The 24,081-nt window shown below is 45.3% G+C and overlaps 1 protein-coding gene across 1 annotated transcript in view; it reads right to left on the bottom strand.

Moving 5' to 3' along the window:
- LOC142765851 (ATP-binding cassette sub-family C member 2-like) overlaps positions 1-24,081 on the bottom strand; it is a 67,897-nt gene that overhangs the window by 25,328 nt on the left and 18,488 nt on the right. The window contains exons 4-7 of the mRNA XM_075867659.1: positions 15,747-15,950; positions 11,988-12,134; positions 9,475-9,615; positions 7,690-7,822 (exon numbers count right to left, since the gene is read on the bottom strand). Coding sequence (XP_075723774.1) covers positions 7,690-7,822; positions 9,475-9,615; positions 11,988-12,134; positions 15,747-15,950 — 625 coding nt within the window. The remainder of the gene's footprint in view (positions 1-7,689; positions 7,823-9,474; positions 9,616-11,987; positions 12,135-15,746; positions 15,951-24,081) is intronic.

The raw sequence follows: 24,081 nt of genomic DNA, 5'->3' as shown, positions 1-24,081 counted from the left end.
TTACGGCTTCCACTTCCGTCCATTTCGACGAGTAGTTTACTGCTGCAATGATGCAGCAGTTTCCAGCGTTTGTGGTGGGTAGGGGCATAGGTTGGCAAACTAACTCATGAACTGACTCACTCGGACTCGCTCAGGCTCAGATTGAGCCGTGAGTCTAAGTCTGAGCGAGTTCGGGTGAGTGATATTTTCGTGAGTCCGAGTGTGTCCGGTTGAATAAAATTTTCGTTAGTGTTTCTCTGAGTGAGTTCGACTCGAGAAATTTTGGTGAGCTTGAGTTACAGTGAGTGAAAAGCGTGACATATATTTCTTGGGTGAGTCTGAGTGAGTTCCACTTTCTTTTGACCAACTAAAGTCCTATATAACTATGTTCAGCATCACTATAAGCCTACCTCGATTCACATATATACTCACGTCCACTGACCCGTATTACAAAGCCATGTTATCGATACACCATTTCAATAATTATTGATCAGAGGCGGGAATTACGTAGGTGGTTGCCTAGAACTCTCCCTTACGAACTCTTAAGGGAAAGCTACTGTTTAATGCTATGCTATCATCTCTTCCAAGAAAAATGACTTTACTCGTTCGCAAGCCCTCCGCAGTCGTTTTCGAAGCTACTATATCAAACGGTGACAAGAAGAGCACCGATTACGTGAGATATTCGTGTTAAAGAGCATTGGCGCCATAGTCCAAGAAGCTAATTCAAAGATAACGGACTCACGAGAGTCACTTATACTGCGATAGAGCCGTGAGTCTGAGTCTGAGTGAGTCAAGATGAGTAGCGTTCTGGTGAGTTGAGTCCGGGTGAATCTTGTTGAGGAACATTTTGATGAGGGTGAGTCCAAGTGAGTCCGGTTCAGGAAAATTTTCGTACGTCTGAGTTCCAGAGAGTACAAAGCTTGAAATACATTTCATGAGTGAGTCTGAGTGAGCTCCACAAGGTTTGCCGACCTATGGGTAGGGGTTCAATTTAGTCGATTCCAACTGTGTGGAAAATATTCTCAGGTATCGGAATAGGTGTCAGTAATCGAAGCTGGTGCCCCACCTGTCGCTCCAGCTGCTGACAGACTTCGCAACTGGCGACGTAAGTAAGGACGTAGCATCTTCAGCCACCAGAAGCATTCCTGTACTTTGAGGTCATGGATCGTTGGCCGGTGTGTCCACCTTGCGGGGTGTCATAAATGTCTCACAGTATCTGGCTGGAACGTTGTAGAAACCACGAGAACGTTGCGCTTTTCTGACTGATCTTTTTTCCAGTGACGCCGGTACATTGTGGCGTTGCGCATCAGAAACTTCGAGTTCTTTTCCCTGGCAGTGATATAAGCTATGATTGATTTGTTCTCCTGTTGAGCTTTGGAGAAGTCGAGCTGGTTGAACTGATATGATATTCCCCAGTTTTGGGTACGATGTGAAGAGGGTTCCGTGATAGGGCATTGGCGACGTTATTTAGCCCTACGACAAGATGTAGCACGCTCAAATCGAACTCTTGCAGCGTGGTTATCCATCGGGCAAGCTGGTGTTTTAGTTAGTGGTTGGAAAACATCCAGGCTATTGCAGCATTATCAGTCACCACTTAAATTTGTGCCTGAAAAGATAATGTTGGAATGGCCATGGTACTTATGCCATGTATTGACGCAACCCCGCAATCGGCTTTCGGTAATCGATAACATTACGTCATCAGGCCAAGAGCGCCAACGAACCAGTGAATTTTTCCTTTGCAGCCAAACAGCTGCTACTTTTTGCTCGCCCTGAATTTCGGTAATTTTGGCGGAATACGTCGAAGGCAAGGTGGCGTGTGCCAACGCTGCTGTAAAGGAGGCGGCGACGCTTACAAGCTGCTTGAACAGTGTACGATGCCCCGCGTGACCACCGCAAGGTCACTGGAGCTCGCAAGCGAGTCATCATACTTGACTTCTGACGACGAGACTGACGTCTCTTGAGTTGCGGCACCAAAGTCAAGCTTAGAGGAAGCTTGTACGGTGTTCCTTGGTGTTGAAAGGGTTTGTGAAGTCAACTCAGTTGATTCCCAGGCCTGAGATGCAATAACGGCTCCATACAGCGCGCTGGCTGTGGTACCCGTGGTGGCCATGTCGGAAGCTGTAGCCGCGGTAGCCAAAGCAGCGGGACGCTGTGGAGAGATTTCAAATTCCGTAGTGCGGTTTCTTAATGCAGGTCGTCGCACGGAGGTTGGTTCCACGGCTGCGCCGTTGTAGTGGACGAGAAAAACACAACCGTGTTTCGGGCTGATTATGATGCTTCTTGGACCATTGGCACCCACCCACCCTAGGGTATCGGCCATGAGTCGGCCGGATCATACATACTGGATTTCGGGCAAGCTGTTCTATTTTACCGCACTTTGTCCTTCTTCTCCTCCGCTCGCTGCCCAGAGTCCCCGTGCTGCTCTTCATTACACCACCTATTAGTGTATCTCGCATTCAGTAAGAACCTGACCATGAATTTCCGGGAGGTGGATCATTGAGCACAGATTCTGTAACCCGAATATTTTCTTGAATCGCATGATCGACTCATTCGACACGAACATCGCTTTGGACACGACCCTCACATTGACACACCACTGCGGTATCTTGGTGTCACATTTAACTCATTCCTTGACACGTTGCACCTGATTTCCACCCATCAGCATGCAGAAATCAAATTACTATAAGCACTTCATACTTGGTGGCAGACTATACAATGTGAGGCATGTTTACATGCTGATATGCCTGGGAGTCCACACCGAACGTCCATGCATCTGCAAAGGCAATCTGTGTCAAGGCCAGCGATCGAGCCCGCCTAACGCGATCAACTAGACGACGTGATCAAGCGGCGGCGCCGGTCTGTTCTACGCAAGGCACAGCGAGCTCCCTCAGCCCACGATCCCGTTGAAGCAATCAGTGCCTTCCAGTCTGGTGAGTCCTACGCCATGCGTGGCAACACCACTCGTTCTTGCGTACAACCCAGCGGTGTGGCGGGTCCCCATTGGAGGATTTTGACATCACGGCCAGGGGCACTTCTGGTTAGACGTTGGTGACGCCAATGTCCACGCGGTGCCTATAAAAAAAGCCAAGCGGCGCGTCACCAGCAGTTGACCAATACGGCAGAGAGAAGCCGATGGATGCGTGCGAGAGAAGACATCTCGGCTCTTCGAGTCCCTAAGCTGTCGGCCCCAGTGCTGAATTTGTAACACCTCTATTTCTCTGCTGCACATAAATATCGCCTTAACTCACCGTCGTCTTGCCCGCTAGTCTATCAGCTCTGCGTAGAAGCAGTCGCGAGTTGAGAAACACACGCTACCAAACGGCTGGTGACCTTGGCGACGAGTTTCGGAGCAGTGGCGCCTTCGGGAGGGTGTTGGCGTCGCGCCTTCGTAACAATTCCAACTGCGCAGTCAAAACTCAGATCTGTGAAATAGCAGGGTGTACTGGAGCTGCTAATGGTATACGTGAGCGCTGAGTTATGAAATTTTCGCCGTGGTCATGGGAAAAACTGTGGGACTTCCAACTGAAGTTCACCCAAATCAAGTAAACATGCACACTATCTCTGTCCACCCCCTTTTCCTAGCCGTGCCTCGACACACGAGAGTGGAAGCGCGGGCTAGTTGGTGCGTAGTCATATTTGCAAGATGTTTCAGCGCGCGAACAAAGGAAAAAGTACAGGGTAGACAGAAAGAGCGCTGACTTCCAACTAACTTTATTTCACAGAGTGGCAAGAATATATACTGCTACAAAGGATGATAACAGAGCATGAAGATAAAATGCAAGCCTAATCTATACATCAGTAACAAAACACGTGTGACAGGTCCTCTCTTGCCTCAAAGCCCAGCCAGGTAATCACGTTCAGTCTGTGATAAAGCAATCGATGATGTGCTTACACATTTATCTTCTAGCAAGTGTATTTTTTCAGCTTCGATAATTTCTCGGGTAAGCTGGTCCCTGTGCCTTGCCAATATTGAGCACTGATCAAAGAGAGGGGTGCACCCACAATCTCGGCAATGAATGCTAAGATGTCCTTGTACAACATTGTGCACAATGTTTCGGTGTTCTCGGAGGCGGTCATTTATGCACCTGCCGGTTCGCCCGTGCACCCATTGCAGAGGCTTTGCAAACGGGTCAATGCACCTCGTGCAAATTCTGCCTCGTGCTCTGTCACGCACAAGACACGCTACGTCCCATGCGAAGTGGGAGTCGTATACTTGATTCTACTGACGTGTGGGTGCATCTATGTCGGGCAAACCAGCAGGTGCATAAATGGCTGCCTCCGAGAATACCGAAACAATGTGCACAATGTGGTACAAGGGCATCTTGGCATTCATTGCCGAGATTGTGGGTGCACCCCTCTCTTTGATAGTGGCTCAATATTGGCAAGCCACAGGGACCAGCTTACCCGAGAAATTATCGAAGCCGAAAAAATACACTTGCTAGGAGATAAATGTGTGAGCACGTCATCGATTGTTTTATTACAGGCTGAACGTGTTACCTGGCTGGCCTTTGAGGCAATAGAGGACCCGTCACACGTGTTTTGTTACTGATGTATAGATTAGGCTTGTATTTTACCTTCATGCTCTGTTATCATCCTTTTTAGCAGTATATATTTTTCCCACTCTGTGAAATAAGGTTAGTTGGAAGTCAGCGCTTTTTCTGTCTACCCTGTCATTTTTCTTTTGTTCGCGCGCTGAAACATCTTGCAAACCTGCCTTAACAGGTGCAACACTCTGTCATATTTGCACTGTGTCATAAACAATAAATTTTTATCTGTGAAGAAAATTTGGCTCAGTAACACAAAATCGAGCGCACTCTTCCTTGTATGGATGGCCGCCGTCGCGGCTGCGGTCACTTTTGCCAATCAGCGGCCTCAGCTGCGCTGCCGCTGGAAAGCGGCACTCACGAGCGGCGAGCTGTCCGACTAGCTTTGGGTCATCCGGCAAGCTGAAGATGCCGCCCGGGTCCAAGGACTTCGAGCGGTCACCTGAGGCACCGCCATCATAATCGACCAATAGTGGGAAGGGAAAGAGCTTAATCCCCTCTTCTCCCACCTCGCCCGGTGAGAACTGTCGGACTTTCAATAATTTTCATTCATTTTCACTCATTCATTTCATTCGTTTTTTATTCAATTATTCAATACTATTTCCAACCATACCCACTCTCAGCGCCACCCCCCCCCTCTTTTTTTTATTGAAACACGGCCAAACCTCCGATTGATTGATAGGTGGGGTTTAACGTCCCAAAACCACCATATGATTATGACAGGCGCCGTAGTGGAGGGCTCCAGAAATTTCAACCACCTGGAGTTATTTAACGTGCTTCAAATCTGAGCACACGGGCCTACATTTCCGCCTCCATCGGAAATGCAGCCGGCGCAGCCGGGATTCAATTCCGCGACCTGCGGGTCAGCAGCCGAGTACCTCAGCCACTAGACCACCGCGGCGGGGCAACCTCCGAAAATCATTGCGCATGGCAGGTGGTGTCTTAGAGAAAAACTTATGGTACTAAATTTTTCATGTTAGTCAACCCCTTTTCTTGTGTGTCTCTACGCTTCTGCTCACGTCTGAACTCACTGGAACTACTCACACCGTCACATCTGGGTGCAGCAGTGACTGTGCCCGGCTGCTCACTGAAGATAGCGGGTTCCATTCCGGCCCAGGCGATCACATTTCAGTGGAGGCGCAATTCTAGATGTCCGTGCGTTTCGTGATCTCAATGCGTGTAAAAGAACACCAGGTGGTAAAATTTTCCGGATCCCTTCACTGTAGTGTGTCTCATAACAGAAGTATCGTCGTGCTTTTGGCCCGTAAAACCTCTATTATTATTGGATAAAACTATCGAATAGACCCAGATTACTTACGGCATTCGCTAAACACACCCACTCACTTTGTTATTTCGTTCGCGAATACTTGCTTACCTTGAGGATGTACGTCGCCCTCGGAAATGCTCGCGCCCTCAATTCTTTCTGGTTCTGTGCATGCCTTGGAAATCCTCTTGAATCCAAAAGCTGCCTGTGAATCCAAAGAGTGGTTCTCTCATCCACAACTACCAACAATATTGTAATTTATATGTAACATTTGCTACTTTTCAATTGCAGCCCTAAATCGCTCAAATAAAAGACCCAAAATGCTTTGATTCACTCAGGCTAACTCGAGGAATATATTTTTCTGTTTGTGCCAACTCGGACACACACTCACCAAATTATTACTCTGTAGGGCCCACTCATACTCAGACTTACCCGAGGTTACACGGCGGGCTTGTTGGTGTTCCATAGCATGTGACGTCGCATCGAGGACTAGGCACAGCAAGAGACGCACAACACGAAATGAAGCGCAAACATTCACCAATTTTAACATGGCAGTGTTAAAAGCTCTTTTGTAGAAATTCTGGTGTCGGAGTTAGCGTCGTTGGTTGTGAGCGGAAAATCGTAATCCTATGCGTGACCGAGAAATCAATAACGATGCAAATAAAATAAATGATGACCAATTCATTCAGCAAAGGGGGAACTGAACCAGGGTTGCTTGGGTGCAAGTGGGGATCGAGCACCAGTCGTTTGCGTGGCAAGCGGATCTTCCACTACACGGTCACGCCTCTGCTTGTGCAAACACTGAAAAGAACTTCCTCTGCTTGGAAATGTGGTGAAAGTAGCTTTCATAGTTCACAAACACACGCACCATGTACACATGCTTCACAATGCAACTTGAAGTATTGCAGTTATAACGCGTAGTAAAAGCGTCCATTCCCAATGGCCGTCAGAATATGTTGTTACGATGGGGCGTGTTTATTGACAAACAAATGGCGAAATGTAGCTGCGCCGACACCGAGCTGCTTCCAAACAGACCATTTCGTTCCCCTCTTCCTCCCTTCACACGTTGCCACTTCAGCGTAGCACTCCCCCTTTCCCAGACGAATCCCCTGGGTGAGCATCAGTCACGAAGATGAAATCGCTTTAGGCGGACCCCGTGAACAAGCTGCGTCTGCCTAGAACGGTAGCCGCGAGATACCAAACGAGCGTTTGAATACGTCACATCACTTAGGCAATCGACGATGACAAAAATACCGGTGTAACGAGCCATGAACTTCTGGTACAGGCCACGCTTGCGAAAGGGTGTCCATAGTCATACTTTTTCTCCTTTTTCGTACGACACGTTCTTGTGCCGTGAATCATAGGCGAACTTGGAATGGTCTTGGGTTGTCAAAGTACGGAGCTGAGCTAGGCGACGTGCTTCCTACGCGCGGCAGAGAGTCTGGGCAATGGAAGTGTACTCATGCGCATGAAAAGGCAGAATGGTTCAAGAAAGTGGCAAGGTGGTCTGCCATAAAAAAGATAGAATGGACTGTGGCCACGCAGTACTGTGTCCATAAATCTTTCAAATGTCGCTGGGGCGATGCAAAAACCAAACGTCCTGACAGTGAATTCAAACAAGCCATGTGGCATGACAAAAGCGGTTTTCTCTTTGTCGGCGGATTGCATAGGTACTTGCCGATAGCCCGATCGGAAGTCCACAGATGAGAAGTAAGATGTCGAATGAAGACAGTCTATAACGTCGTCTATGCGGGGAAGCGGATACACATCCTTTTTTGTCTCCGAATTTAGACGCCAGTAGTCGACACAAAACCTCCAAGGCCCGTTTTTTTTTCTTCAAGAGAATGACCAGTACAGCCCAGGGGCTAGAAAAGTCTTGCATGACGCCCTTAGCCAACATACCTTCCACCTGTTCGGAGATCACCTTGTGCTCCGATGCAGCCACACGGTATGGTTTCTGCCTTATGGGATGTGTGGACCCCGTGTCAATCCTGTGGTGAGCCCGCGCATTGGGAACACAAACTTTGGTAGCGTCCTGGGTGAAATCAAACAATGAAGCATGACTGCTAAGGATGCTGACCAGGGCTCGACGCTTCTCAAAGGATAGTGCCTTGCTAATCATGTTAAAAAATGACAGTCTTCGGGAACACCAGGGCCAGTCTTGTGCGCACGGGATTGGTTCGAGGCGTGATTGCTTAAGGCATCGATATTAAGGCCCGTGTCAACTTCAAACGAGGCAAGTGGCATACCGCTTGGAAGCACAACAGAATGGTTACACAAATTTGACACCCACAATGTACTTGTGCCACAGGCCACAGAGACAATACAGTGAAGCACGAGCACACCCTTCTTTGCGACGATTGATGGCATCGGCTCAACAACAGCGTCGAATACATCGTTGTCGGCTCTAGCAACAATAACCTGAACGCTGGATAACGAACGAGGCGGTACGAAGGAACCTTCACAGACGGCAAGGGTGAGCGAACTAATAGCAGGTTGGTTAGCAACAAAAGAAGAGACAAAAAGCTCCCCGGTACCGCATTCAAGAGTGGCACCAAACTGTTGCAGGAAATCGGTCTAGACCCAGAATCACATCATGCGTTGATTTAGTGAGCACTGTGAATTCGGCTTGATACACGTTATTAGAGAAATAGACGTTCGCGGTACCCACACCAAGATGTCGTAGCAATTCTCCACTCACAGCACGAAATGTGCTCGCATTATTCCACTTGAATATCACCTTATGGCCTAATTGGGTTTTGAAACTCATGCTGATAACGGAGACACTTGCTCCCGTGTCCACTAAAGCTGTCGTTGTAACAATGTCCACAGAAACACAAATCTTGTTATGACGCATGGTCACTGGTGGAGGCGTAGTGGCGTGTAGCTGAAAATTACTGGCAACCTCACCTCCATCAGCCGTGCCACCTAGTTTCCCGGCGTCGGTGAATTGGGACGTCGTCGAAGAGATGGGGAGCTTCGGTAGCGTGAAGGTGGTGGCGTCAAGCTCCGCACAGACACCGGTCAGTCAATGCGGGGATTCTCCCGAGTGTTTGGCCTGCTGTCAGAGTCTGAGGGCCAGGGTGTATCGTTAACGTGCTGATTGCTGTGCTCGTAGAAAGTGCGTGGTCGCCCATAGGACGGTGCTGCTGTGCGACGGCGATCGGGGCAGAATCGGGAGACATGACCGCGGAAGCCACAGTGAAAGCATATGGGACGTTGGATGAATGGCCTGGCCGTTTCATGCCTGATAAACGGTAGGTGGTCTGCGTGCGTATTCATCATACAATGGGTAGTACGGATGCATAGTGTGCCTTGGTCCTCGAGGACGAGGCGTATTGTCGTAGTGATTAAGGCGGCGGCGTTGATAGTCATGGCGCTGAAGTTGCAGGGAGGAAAGGGTTGTCGGACATTAGGTGACGGCCGAGAAGCCGCCTCGCGTAGGTCGAGCTTTTCCCGCACTACTTGGCGAATCATGGACGCGAGATCCGGTGGGGTTGGATGCATGTCGACGCTGGCGACATTAGTGACGTTGGGCAGGCGGCCGAACTTTGTTGTGATTCGCCGCGCTTTCAGCGCCTCAAACGTACGGCAGTGCTTGGTAACGTCACTTACACTCTCCAAACTTTATTTTGCAATGAGGAGCTGGTAAACGTCCTCCACGATTCCTTTTATAAAATGACCAACCTTGTCCTCTTCTGTCATCCAGGGGTCCAGTGCCTTGCGCAACTTGAGCACCTTCTCAATATACGTCGTGCAGGTTTCTCCGGGAACTTGCACTCGTTGCATAAGAGTTTGCTCGACACGCTTCTTCTTCGCTGCCGGATCCTAGAAGTACAACTTTATTTCACCGACGAACTTCTGCCACGTCGTCAGGCTTTCTTCATGATTTTCGAACCATACCGATGCGGTTCTTTTGAGGAAGAGTCCCACATTGTTGAACTGACTGGTAGCATCCCAGCCATTAAACCGACTCGCCCGTTGGTAGGAGCTGAGCCATGGGTAGACATCCTCTCCAGGTTGTCCAGCGAAGGATGGAGGCTGGATGTAGGGCTGCCACAGAATGCGGGAAGCAGGTGGCTCGTTGTCATCGTTATCGTGAGACGCCATCGCCGGCGGCAGACCAGCAAGTCGTCAGCTTCAGCGAAGCTCTGCGTATTGCACCTTAGCGGTCGATGAGTCGCCGTCCGTCGGGGGCACCGTTATGGTTCCCAGCACTTCCACCAAAACTGTTACAATGGGGGCGTGTTTATTGAAGAACGGATGGCAAAATGTAGCCACGCCGACACCGAGCTGCTTCCAAACAGACCACTTCGTTCTCCTCTTCCTACCTTCACCCGTTGCCACTTCAGCCTAACAATATGATTGCCATAATGGCTGCGTGGTTGAAAGCTGGTACCCCACTACATAAGGCACACACGCTACTGCACGCTTATTCCCTTAAGGCCACGTAGTGGGTGCATAGCATATTCGAAAAGGTTTCATGCACTAAGTGTTTGAAGTAGGCATTAGAAAGAGAATGTCGTTATCGCATTCAACTCCTAAAAGGGAAGCTTTAGGGTCCCCTAATTTTTTTTCAAGATTAGCGCTGCGTGCGTGTGTGTGTCCTGCTCTGTCCAGTGTTTTATGCGCTATACATTGGATGGCGAAAGATAGCCGCTATAACTTACAGCTTGATATTTGTCTTAGAGCGAGTGTTTGTCAGTCAATACATATGTGTATTAGGCTATTTATAGGGACAAAACCACCATCGTTTTTTTTCTACTATCGTGATTCATATCACGACACATGGCATGACCTTTAACTGCATTCTAGAGTCAGCCTCATTGCGTGGATTGTGCAAGTGTTGTATATCAGATACTTTCTTGCCTTTTACTTCTGGAAGAGCATTCTTATTGTCCGTGTATACACTGTCTTGTAATATTCTTGTTAATTCTTTTGAAGCTTATGCAAGTTGTTAATGTGACCTGTAGATATGTCAATCTGGTTTTTACGCTTCCTGCGAAAATGAAAGAACGTATTACTTAATGAACGTTTGCATTCTCTTTCATCAATGAAATGTCGGAGATTACCTTTCTATACATTCTAGAGTTTAAAATAAATCTATTTTGCAGGGCTAGCTGTTATTCCTTTACCCTAATAGCCATATTTTCGATTTCCAAGAATCAAGTTTGTTCAACAACGATGTCAGTTTACAGAAAAGTGCGTACAGGATTGGTAATACACGCAAGGAGCCCCAAAGTTAGAAACTGTCAGGGGGCTCCCATACATGATGCTAACGGGAGAAGAAACAAAATATCCAACATTCAGTTGTTACGGTATCTTCAGTAAGAAAAAAAGCACAGTGCGAAAAAACGAAAGTATAAAATACATATATGTTCAGGAAGGCAAAAAAGAAAACTCTGAAAAACAAGCAAGCGCAGGCTATAATACAAAACGTAAGGACAATATAACATATAGCAATTGTTATCGCTACTTTAAAAAGTAATTGCCAAGATGAAGAAAACTGTTGCAAAAAAATATTTCTTTACTTGTTTTTTGAATGCAAATTCTGTGGTTGATGATTTTATTACGTAAGAATGGGAATTCCAAAGCTTGATTCCCGTAAATGTAGTGATGAACTTTAATCTAGAGACTATGCCCACCGCCCATCACAGATGTAACTGATGATGAGCAACAGATGTTTTGCATATTACCACTTAGTCAAGCAGGTGTTTCCAAAATTTTTTTAGAAAGAAAATACTCCTGCCGGTGCGTCCTGTTTTCGAGGAGTCACGTGCGCTCAAACACACTTGCACGCTTTGCGTTTTTGTCACGTTTTTTTTGGAACAGTTGTTAAGCAACGGAAAGTGCATCGTTGTGTAATTTTAATTATCGAAAACATTCGTAGCAGAAGAAAGTTAGCGTTACCTAACGTTAACGTTTCGCTACCTAAACCTGATTGGCGGTAACACGTCTATACAACCATAACAAGTCACCAGATAGGTGGGCTTGCACAACAATCCTACCTCTCTCTGTATGCGTTCCCTACGTGTTCCTTTTGTATAGGTTTCACTATTGTGGAGTAGGGCTGTGCGTTCCATACAACTCAGGAACACAAGCAGGTAGTGAGTGGCATAGTGAAGAAACCAACAAATTGTGTTGTCTCAGCGACAGGTTATGTGACCACTGTATGTAAGCATTAAAGATGACCGACATACCAGCACGACGAGCCTGAACATGCCAACGATGTTGCTGCAGGATGGATCCAGAAGAGACAGGGCGTAGATGCAGCTGAACGAAAGCGATGCGGTAAGTTCCTTCCCGGGATTAAACAATGCCCATGTTCCGAACAGAATGATGGCCAACTGCATGGAATCGCGAAAAAAGAAAAAGGACGTGGTCGCTTTGTATCTGTTTGATAACTTGTGAACCACATATTTTTTGTGCAGATAGCGTATAATAGCGCTCTCTAATAGCAGAAAAGCTGTTCAACCTTAGCCAACTTGGTGCCGAATTGGGTAGGAATTGTCATCATCATGAACGACCTCTACTAAGCGCACAGCAGCACCTAGCAAGTCAGACATACTAGCTCGTCTCTCACCGATTACCTTAATGGTATTCTTCATCTCTGCTACATTTTTGCGATACCATGTAGAAACATAGTAAGTATTTATGTCACTCAACACGTGCGCAAAACGTGAGGGGGATGTGTAGTGGTTTCGAGGAAGAAAACCAATACCTGGCTGATCTCTGTCACAGGAATCGGCATAAGGTGAAAGTGAAACGTTCCTTCACAGAAGTACCTGAACGGTTGTTGTGCATTACCTTGCCAGAAGAGCGAAGGAAGGAATGCCATAGCAATAAATTATAATGTCACGCGAAGAACGGCAAGCAGCTCTAAAGATGCAGCGCTCGATACGAGAGGATGCTTAGAAAGAATATGCACAGGAAGAGCGCGAAGTAACAACTGTCACAGCCCGACACTTGTAACGCTCTGTTCAAACACAAAAGAGGAAACACGAAACGAACGTACCAGTGTACACAGGACAATGATGACTTTTACAGTTTGTCAAGAGAGCGGCGCACTATTTTCGAAAAGTGGGCGCTGCATGCAGTACGCGAAGTGACCGTGATGTCTCTAGCTTACGTTGAGAGCATGAGACGCACCAACCACTTCCATCACAAAATAAGTGCGCGAGCTAGCGTATCGAGTGGCGTGATTATCTTTAACGCGCACTCATCGAGCTTTTCTTCGTCATCTTGCTAATGATGACGAAAACACACCGAGTCTATTGAGGTTCGAGTAATGCCAACAGTAAATGGTGTATATGCCAGTTTGGTGTTACCGAACTGATCAACGTATTAAATAAGGAGTATTTCGTAGTCGCACGATGTCACGGGCAGTGCGTCCGCGGCGATGTCCGCACCACCACTGCGCATGCTCGCGACTCGCGCCTCGCGTATCGTGCAGCATGCTTATACGCCTCGTGCCAGCTGTTTGCTTCCCGCCCCCATCTCTCGCCTCGTAAGGCCGACGCAGGCAGCGTCTCTTAGTAAAATTGACTGCTGGAGCTGCAGAACTGTTTACTGGCCACCTCGTATATGCAGGCACTGGATCGCACATAAGCTTCCCACCACTCATTGAAGGCAACGCTTCTATTTCATTCAATAAATAAGAATATGAAGATGAAATAACAATCCAGCCTTCCCAAACCATACCCTAATACGCAACAATCACGCTTTACTTTTCACCACTCTGCGACGCACTTACTCGAGTTCCCCCCATGGGAAGATGCGAGTCGCATTTTCTTTTGTGGCCTAGTCGCATCGCACCACGCGTTAAAGAGCGAGGCGTCGTAGGTTCGACTGCCTGCACTGAAAATGTTTTTCCTAGTTTTTTTTTGCTTGGTTATTTGCTAATGTGCAATTCACAACGTCATATGTGGGACGAAAATACGTCAGTGTAGCTGGAGTGAATTCCAGCATAAAACATTTTTGTGTTGAAAATACGCTCGTTTCTGCAGCGCATGAGCGTCAGGGCTGAAAAATGGTGATATATCATGGGCGAAAAGAGCACTGTTTATTCCGAAGCGAAACGTGACGGACGTGAACAGTGTTCACTGAAATGCCCCGGCGGCCACCAGGCACGGACGAAGGGTCGGACGAAACGACAGACGTGAGCATGAGATATTAAAGGCGTTCACCTTAAAAAGCTTTTCTGGGCAGGTGGGTCTCCTTCAGGAAGTCGGCTTTCTAATTTCTGCAGTCACTTCCGTCACCGAATGATTAATGCATTCGATGAAGAAAGGAGAAAACAGTTCAAAATAGGAATTGTGAAACAGTGTCATCAAGCCTCACAAGCACACAATTTCGCATGGACTAAAAATGTGGCATCATCCTTTGATGTTGAGGTGCTCCTTTCAGAAAAAAAAAACAATAATCAAATTAGTAAAATAATGTCTATTGGAGAACAAAAAGCATAAAAAGTTAGGTTAAATAAACGCGGTGTGAAGCATAAAGGCACTCTAAAGTCCTGTGTGTTAGGAGTGACAGACAAAGTACCTTTAACCTGTAGTAAAGTGTACATCGGGTAAACGGGGTTCTGTCTCTATTTGCGGCTAAAACATCACTCTGCAACCTTGAAGACCTGCACGCATGACAGTGTGTGTTCGCACTGCCAATGGGTCGGTGCACGCGCCTGTTCAGAGACAGGACAGTTTCCCTTCAGTGATCAGACGACAAGACAAATAGTCGAAGCCTTCTGCATCAGACAACGAGAGTCATGCGTGAGCGAAACATCGGTTTCTTTGCATGCAACAGAAAAAAAAACTCATCAGTGGTGTGTTTGGCTGACCTGGTATTTTCTTGCTCTGACGCAATTTCCTCATCGTGAATGTTTGGTCTCTCGTCAGCTCATCTGCGCCTGTTTATTATGTCTATCGTAAGTGTTCAAACACTTTGTATGTTCTAATGTAACACCAGCTGAGAGTGGCGCTTCTGTTGTGTTATCTTATATTCGTGCCATGCGTGTGAGCATTTTTTCACCTGTAATGGCCCATGAGAGAGCGCAATAGTCGGATGGATGGGAAAACGAACTCAGGCAGTGAAATAAAACCATATAAAGAAAGCGTGAGAAGAATAGATATAAGAAAAGGCATGACAGAAATAATGGCAGGAAAAGAGATGAAGAGGTAGAAAAAAACTATTAGGGCATACAAAAAACAGGGAATAAAACAGAAAGAAAAAGAAGCACATAGAGAGTGAAAACGCAAGCGTGAAATAAACACACAACACGATATCAAGGGGACGGAGAAGCGAAAGGCGAGTGAGGAGGAATGAAAATAGGAAGGTGGGGGACAACCCTGACGTTGGTATTCACTAAATAACCTGCTTGATCGAAGCAAAGGAGGTCTATGCATGAGCGATGCATTGGGTCCGGAAAGCAGTTCGAAGCAGCAGTGGCATTAGTCTCAGGTATACGCCAAAATTATTTCATAGTCACTCATTTCAACACGCTTTATCTAATTATCTTGATTTTGGAAAAAAAGGTGTCGGAACTTAGTTTCAATATTTAAATACACTGAAATTGCACAACACAACAGCAAACAAAGCCAGTCAGTGGGAATTCATTGTGGGCCTTGGAATATTAAAGATGCCGTAAAGTGGAGGGCTCCGGAAATTTACACCATCAGGTGTTATTTAGCATGCACTGAGATCGCACAGTACACGAGCCTCTACTATTTCGCCTCCATCAAGATCTGAGCACCTTGGCTGGGATCGAATCTGCAACTTCGGGTCAGCAGTCAAGCACGCTAGCCACTGTTCTACTGAGACGCACAAGGGGTGCATATATAGAAGTAGTGACTGAAGATTCTGTCTTGTCAGATGTACCACCCCCCCTCCCCATCACTGTATTGTGCACTTCACTAGAACGAGAAGAGAAACACTTAATCAGAACATTCCTCATGTCCACGTACCACAGAACTGGTGGAGACAAAAAGCGAGTCCAGGAGGCCATCCGTGAGATTGAGGCGGAACACGTGGTTCACCTCTGGACTCCGGAGCTGAGTCAATGAATCGGCAAACGTTTCCTCCCAGGCGTAATACTTCACCAGTCGTATGGAAGACAGTATGTCAGTCACCTTCTTTAGTCGAGCATCACGACACTTTATTACACGTCCCTGAAAGCAATGAAGGCGTCGAGATTATTCTTTGTTGAACGAGTAGGTGATTGGCTTATGCTGCGCAAGGTAGCCTTTCACCTGCGCCATACTAGTAATGTGGCTGTGCACTCAGCTTTGACAATTCCATATCAGCAAAACGCGTAACCACCAGAGAATTTGTTTCGTCACTGATATTTCTCATTGACCATTTGGCGTCAACGCAGTAATTTCGGACTGAAGTCGTACCTTTTGCTGGCTCTTGGGAACTATTTCAGAAAATTACTTCTTTTATTGCGCGGCTATGTTCACTTCATTTTTTGTTCAACGCATATTACACCCACAAGCCTCACGTAGATTTCGCACAACAATTGTTTTCATAATATGCAGTGCTCGGCGATTAAAACGCAATGCTCAGGGTGCGTGACTGGTGGCGGTGAATGCGATGGTGAGGCTTAAAGCTTTTGCAACGCATAACAATGTCTGGTAGACAACTGCCTAGTTCATGGCTATTGGTGGTTCCGACAGATGGTTGCAATGCTTGCGATGGCTTCAACTCTCACGTGTCGCACAACGTGATAGGGTTGAGAGCCAGTGGGTGTGCGTTGCGAAGGACTACAGCGTTCGGCAGGTGCCACAGTGAATAACTCACTAAACGACTGTTTACCGAATGCTGCCGCCATATGCCACCAGCGTTATCAGCCTCACAGTCACCTTCTCAGAACGCAAATGCATGCCGTTATTCGAGGAAACAACATTGTTAGCTACTCACCGTTACGAAAGTACTCGACTCATCATTGAAGTATAGGGGCTATGGCAAATGGAAGCTGCGTCAGCGAGACATCCATCGCACTTACAAAACCAAAAAAACTAAATTACCTAAATTCGCCGCCACGTGTTTTTTCTACTTAATTTTGCTGTTACTTGGTTTTATTTTGTTTTTTTTTTCACCCATGTGCTGATATGGTTATGATGTCATGTGACAGGTATACATTTTTGTGTGCTGCTTCAATAAATGTTTGTTCGAGGTTAGTGCTTGTCCTCGTCATTCTTTTTGTCTACTGTCTACGTTTAAATGCAAATCATTTCTTCACGAACTTCGGTGAGTTTGACTCTATCTATCTATCTATCTATCTATCTATCTATCTATCTATCTATCTATCTATATCTGTCTATCTATCTATCAATATATCTAGCAGCCAACGACTTTTAGCTCTTCTGGCCGTTTGGATAATAGGAGATAAACCAAAATTAGTATGCCATACCATGACTGTATGACGAGCATGGGTGACTAGTCATAACATGAAAATCGTGACATGTATGTCATGGCCTACATTTCATGGTCTTGCTGCTCTTGTGGAGGTTACGTTCACATGATATTTTACGAAACAGGTATGATATGACATGACTGCATGGCGAACACATGTGAGAGACTCTAACATAGAAATCGGCATGCATGTCATGATTTTCTTGTTATGGATAGTCGTGCCTACACGCCACACCCATAGTGGGTTCGCGGTCCTTCTGCTAGCTTCACGTTTACTAAATTTCGTATTACGGGACGTGAATGGATGACAAAGGTACATGACTGGTGCAAACATGATAATCATGAGATGTGTATCATGTAAGAACATGACTACAAGCCACACTCATGACGCGCTCGTGGCTGTTTTGCTAGCTTCACATAAACCAAATTCGGTATTACGTGATGTCAATGAATGACGAAGGTATATGATTGGTGCAAACACGGTAATCATGAAATCAGTGTCATGCAAGAATATGCCAATGTACCACGCTCATGATGCGCTCGCGACCCTTTCACTAGTTTCACATATACCAAATCTGGTATTACGTGACGTGAATGGACGACGAAGATAAACGACACGTTCAAACATGATAATAGGAACATGCCTGTCATGTAAACATGACTACCCGCTACGCTCATAGCGCGCTCGCAGCTGTTTCGCTGGCTTCACATATACCAAATTTGGTATCCCCTGACGTGAATAGACGACGAAGTAGATGACACGTCCAAATATGATAATAAGTATATGCGTAACATGCGAAACATGATTACACGCTACACTCATGGCGTGCTTATGGCCGTTTTGCTAGCTTTACATATCACGTCACGTGATACTAAATTTGGTGTCACGTGACGTGAGAAGACGACGAAGGTAAATGACACACTCAAGTATATTAATCATGGCATGGAAGTCATCTACGGCATAATTTACGCACACCTTGTAACGTTGTGCTCATTTTAAAGTGACATCTCGACCTTCCTCATTCATGGTTCGCATATCATCGATTCCCACAGTACGTGGGACCTGCCCATTTTTGTGCTTCAGTTGTAGCTCAGTTGTAGCAGGTCAGGGTTGTGAAGTCCGGCGACCCAGCGTCACATTTTCGTCAACATACGGACCATGCACTGCTTCCACTGGTAGTCAGTACTGCTAATATATTTTTCGAAGCCTAGCAAGCTTGTGAAATTTAGACCACTTGTTCTTTCAGAAGTTTAGAACGTCAGAAGCAGGAGAGGAGATTATTCTGTGTATAGCTAATCACAATGCTTATATTTAGTGACTTGACCCTCTCCTTTCGCATTTAAAATGGCTTAAGGAAACGAATGCTGAGAAAGGGGGTGGAGGGGCTGATAGCAGAAAAGCACTACTTGATGGAAAAGAGTTACAGCTCAACGCCAACAATTCAGGCCTTATTTGGGCTTTGTTTCTGGCACGGCCCGCTCGATAAAAAGGAATGTAGCTTGAGCCCGGCCCGGGTCCGAGCTGAAAAGACGATGGCCCTCCTGAACGCGGCCCAAGGGCCGGGTAGGGCTCGTACTTTCGGGCTACAAGTGTGCACTTCAAGTCTCTGTCATATGAGAGGTGTGTGAGTGGCGCCTGCACCAGCTTCTAGCAGTCTTTGATAGATGGCACACTCGTCTGGGCTTGTTCGGTTCTGTGTGCGCATGCAGTGAAGACTCATTTCGTAACATTGGATAGAAATTATGCAATGGGCGCTTCAGTGAGCGTGGAATGGTCGGCACAGTTTGTGCGGGAGACATCTTTACCTCGGTCCACTATGGCTCAACGGACATCACTGTGTCGCCATGTTTTGTCGACGACCGAGACTTTTGATTGACTGCCTTAAGGTGACGTGAACTGTAGATTTGAGGGGAACGCGTGTTGGGAAATCAGAATTGTGCTTTTATAGCTAACACGTACAATCGAATGGATGGCCCGTATTTCGAACGAAGTAAAAGCATTTGCGAAAAATGTTTCGGGCCCCTTGATGGACCAGCACTTAACTCGCGATAACACTACGAAGCCCTCCCGAAGTCCATTTTATCCTCTTTATTTCGACTAATGTGAAACTAAAATCTCTTTTTTTGACTGAAATACTTTGCAGTTCGTCTTGTCTTTTAACGTTACACTTATCATTACACCGATGGATAAAAAAACACAACTTTGCTACTTACGTTAATTTATGGCCGAATCCTATGGCCGCTGCTCACTTTTGAGCAGCGGCCATAGGATTCGGACGTCTACTAAGAATCTGTTCTCTCCGCTACAGACCGGTGCAGTCCAGGTGTTTCAGCCGAGCAGCCTTCTTCCGTGTACAACCACGTCTCGTGTCAACACGAGCCAACCTCCTGTGCCTCCCCTGTGCCTGACTGCGCCGGCGCTGCGTGGCTACCAGAAGTGGCTCTCGGCGCCTGCGCTACGTGGCTACTGGAAGATCGACATCGACTCGCTATCATCGTCTTTAGCGACCTGTCATTCGCACGTGGAGCGCTACAGCGCGTGGTCACCCCTGCGCCTGCACTGGCCTCATCGAAGGTTATATAAGGGAGTCCCCAGCACACCCGAACCACTTTTGAGCAGCGGCCATAGGATTCGGACGTCTACTAAGAATCTGTTCTCTCCGCTACAGGTTGGTTCTTGTACTATTACCCCCGCTCGTGTTGCCTACTCACATGCGGCTGCTGCTCATAAGTGTTGCCTTCTGGTTTTGCTTGCACACTATGCCTACTAACACCGAACTTGCTAAAAAAATCGAGCACCTTGAGTCCCCGCTTCATGCTAAACTTGACAATCTTGTTGATGATCTTGTGTCTAAAATATTGAAAAAATTAGATCAGGGACTAGGCAATCTTTCTGCACTTGCCGATAGTGTACGTTTCATCAGTGACCAATATGATTCAGTGCGCAAATCTGTAGATGAGCTGGTGCAGTCAAACAAAGCACTGAGGGCAGAAAATGACGAGTTAATCAAAAAGATTGCAGATATAGAGCAATAGAGTAGGCTCAATAACATTGAAATCAAAGGTGTTCCATGTACACAAGGCGAGGACTGCGCTGTTCTTTTGAAAACCATTGGACAAGTGATTGAATGTCCTATTTCATCGACAGATATTGATGCAGTTCATCGCGTCGCCAGTAAAACAGCTGACAAGTGCATCATCGCGCGCTTTTGTTCACACGAGAAGAAAAATGAGTTCCTTCGCAAAGCGCGTAAGGCGCGACTGCGTGCTTCCCAGTTAGGACTATCCGGAAGTAATGACAATCCAGTCTTTGTCAATGAACGTCTTACCATTGCCAATAAAAAGCTGTACAGTAAAGCGCTTGTTCTGAAAAAGGAAAAGAAATGGCGGTTCCTTTGGACAGAGAATTTTCATATCAAGACCCGCAAGACGGAGGACAGCAGGTTATTTTTGGATTAATACGGAATCTGATCTCAACCTATTCACGTTACGTTGACAAATTTGGTTCGCCTTTCCCACCTCATAGCTTTCGTCGTGTATCATCATGTCGTTGCTTCCTTTCGTGGAAACTAAATCCCTCCTTCCTAATTCTACTTCATTGCTGCACATCAATGCGCGTAGTTTGCCAAAAAACTACGATAACATTATTGGATTCACTGACTTACTCTGTCATTCCTTTTCATTTTTATGTATTACTGAAACATGGCTAGGATCTTGTGATGGCAATCTGTTCGGATTTCGATCGTTTAACTCTGAATATTGTCACCGCGATTCGGGTCGCTACGGCGGCTCGGCCATATTTATATCGCCTGAGATAAAGTACAAGCGCAGGACTGACCTATCTTTGAATATTCCGAACTGTGAATCTGTATGGATCGGGGCTGCCTTCCCCTCCTCTGTTAATATAAATAAAGTGATCATTGCATGCATTTACCGTTCTCCATCTTCGTCTATTCCGCATTTTCTACATAATTTAGCTGCTGTACTCGACATTATCACCGCAGAAAATAAGCAAGTTGTTTTGGTTGGTGATATCAACATTAACTTAATGGATACAGATAACAACAGCACCATAGCATATAGTGATTGTTTTCTTGGCTTCGGTCTTGAATTCTTAATTTCATCCCCCCCCCCTCGATTTTCACCCACTGGAACAAGCACGCTCATTGACCACGTATTAAGCAATTTTTCGCCAACCCCTAGCGCAGGAGTCATAGATGTGTGCATCACTGATCATCATCCTGTCTTTGTAACTTTCGCCGTAAATCTACCTCGCCTTAGCACGTGCCATTTCACGTCAACCTTCGATCAGGAAAACTTTATCAATGTGATTCAAGGCTCCGAGTGGTCTTTCATTAGCACCTTAGAAAATCCTGAAGAAGCACTAGGCAACTTCTGCTCCCTATTTCTTAAAGTTGTGCATGCAAACACTAAAACTGTTAAATGCAAGAAAATATATAGGTGTCAACGTAATCCCTGGTTAACTCAAGGCTTGTTAACTAGTATGCGAAAAAAAGATAATCTCTACAGGAAAACAAAAAAGCAGCCATTTATTGTGAATTTGCGACTTCGGTATAAAAAATATAGTAAGATGTTGAATAAACTGCTGAAAAAATCAAAACGACTTTATTATGAGAAAGAATTCTGTAAAGCAAGAAATGACCCAAAGAAAAAATGGAAACTTTTCGATGACTTTTTAAACAGACATCAGGTTAGTAATGTCATTGATAAAATTAGGTATAAACAGCAAATCTGTACTGAGTCCTCTGACATAGCCGAGTCTTTTAGTGATTACTTTTATGAAGTATACAATGATAGGCCCAAAGTATCCTCGTACACCCTTACCCGCTGTATCCATTCATTCTTTCTATTTCCTGTTACCATTGACGAAGTATATTCCACAATCGTGAGTCTAAAAAACTGTAGCGCTGGACTAGACAATGTATCGGCGTTCCATTTAAAACTTGCTGCTCCAGACATCTCAGAAGTCTTAAGCAATATAATTAATGTCATTTTAAACATGGTATATTTCCGAGCTCACTGAAAAAAGCCAAGTTAATACCAGTACACAAAAAAAGGTGATACGACAGATGTCCGTAACTACCGCCCTATTTCTATTTTGTCTTCCATCAGCAAACTTATTGAAAAATTAGTTGTGAAACGTATTAACAAGTACCTCAACAAATTTAAGCTGCTAAAGCCTTGTCAATTCGGTTTCCGGGCTAGTAGTTCTACGAATTTAGCATTGCTATCATTAACCGATTTCTTGAAAACGTCCATCGACAACGGTAATTTCACAAGGTCTGTATTTCTTCATTTCACGAAAGCCTTTGATACCATTAGTCATAATATTTTATTTAGCAAATTAGAGTCCTTGGGTATCACTGGCCCATCCTTGACCTTCATAAAAAACTACCTTCTTGATCGTGAACAATCAGTCTGCATTGGGGGCGTTAATTCTAATGTTAAAATAATTAATCAAGGGGTCCCACAGGGTTCTATTCTTGGACCCTTACTGTTTTTTATCTATATTATTGATTTTCCTGACTGCCTTGGAAATTCTAAAGTTATTCTTTACGCTGATGATACGACCATTTCCATCTCGCATAAATCATTACCTACTCTGATCAATATGTTGAACAAAGAACTGACTAATGTCGTTGAATGGTGTCGCTTAAACAACTTAATTTTAAACCCGCTCAAAACTCAGTTCATGGTTTTTAAAACATCACAAAAAATGCTACCTTTCATTCCACGAGTGTTCATTGACAATCATTTCATTCCTGCGTCTAACTGTGCGTGTTTTCTGGGCGTAAAATTAGACCCTCATTTAAAGTTCACCAATCATATTCTTTACGTCAAACAAAAAACAGCATTTGGTATAAGATCACTCATCAAATCTCGTCCTTTTTTTTCACTTGAAGCCTTATTGTCTTTATACTTTGCCTTTATACATAGTCACATCACCTATGGCATTACATCATGGGAAAATACATACAACATTCATATTTCGTCTGTACAGCACATTCAGAATCAGGCCATTCGCATTATTACTAACAGTTCATCTTATTCTAATGCTACCCCACTCCTTCAGGCTAGTTGTATTCTTACTTTGTCTGGCTTATTTAATTTTCACTTAATCATATTGTTATATAAACAACTTAACAAACAGCTTGTGTTTGATTTAATCGATGCTAGTTTACTCACTAACACCAATAGCACTAGATTCGCCCACAGTCACAACTTCCTTTTACCCAAATGTAACACCAATTATGGCAAAATGACGTCTGCCTTCGTGGTCATTAAATTATGGAATAACCTGCCCTATACACTAAAATCATCGTTATCTTTTCATGCATTCAAACGTGATCTTAAAAACTTCATCTTGCATAACTAGGTTGACAACGATGATTACTTAACGATTCTTATGTATCCGGACATGAAATTAGAAAGACTTTGCAAATTTAGATTATTGCTTTATGGCGTGATTATGTTTTACTTGTATAACTTATTACTATTGTTCTTGTGTCGCATTCTGACTGCTTTTTTTGTTTTTTGATGTTATTTTATGTAAGTTCACTGTTTACATTTCACATGTGTTGCGTAGTTTACGTGCTGTTATAATAAATAATTTTATTGTTATTGTTAACCGAGGGTCCCACTGCAGTCGCTTGACTTTGGGACCCTCGTCTGCATACAATATTCTACGAATTTTGTATTTTGAATGAATGAATAAACTGAATAACTGAACTGAATTATACGCTACGCTTCACTTTCGCTACTCAAATATACCGAGACCCTTGACTCACATTTCTATTGTGCTCTTCACAGATAGCGCTTTGCCCTAAATGAAACTATTGCTATAACTTGAGCAATATATAGTCG

The sequence above is a fragment of the Rhipicephalus microplus genome, chromosome 6 (genome assembly GCF_043290135.1).
Source record: "Rhipicephalus microplus isolate Deutch F79 chromosome 6, USDA_Rmic, whole genome shotgun sequence".
NCBI classification, from domain to species: Eukaryota; Metazoa; Arthropoda; class Arachnida; order Ixodida; family Ixodidae; genus Rhipicephalus; species Rhipicephalus microplus.
Note: the sequence above shows the minus strand (reverse complement) of the source record. Positions and strands in the feature narration are given on the sequence as shown.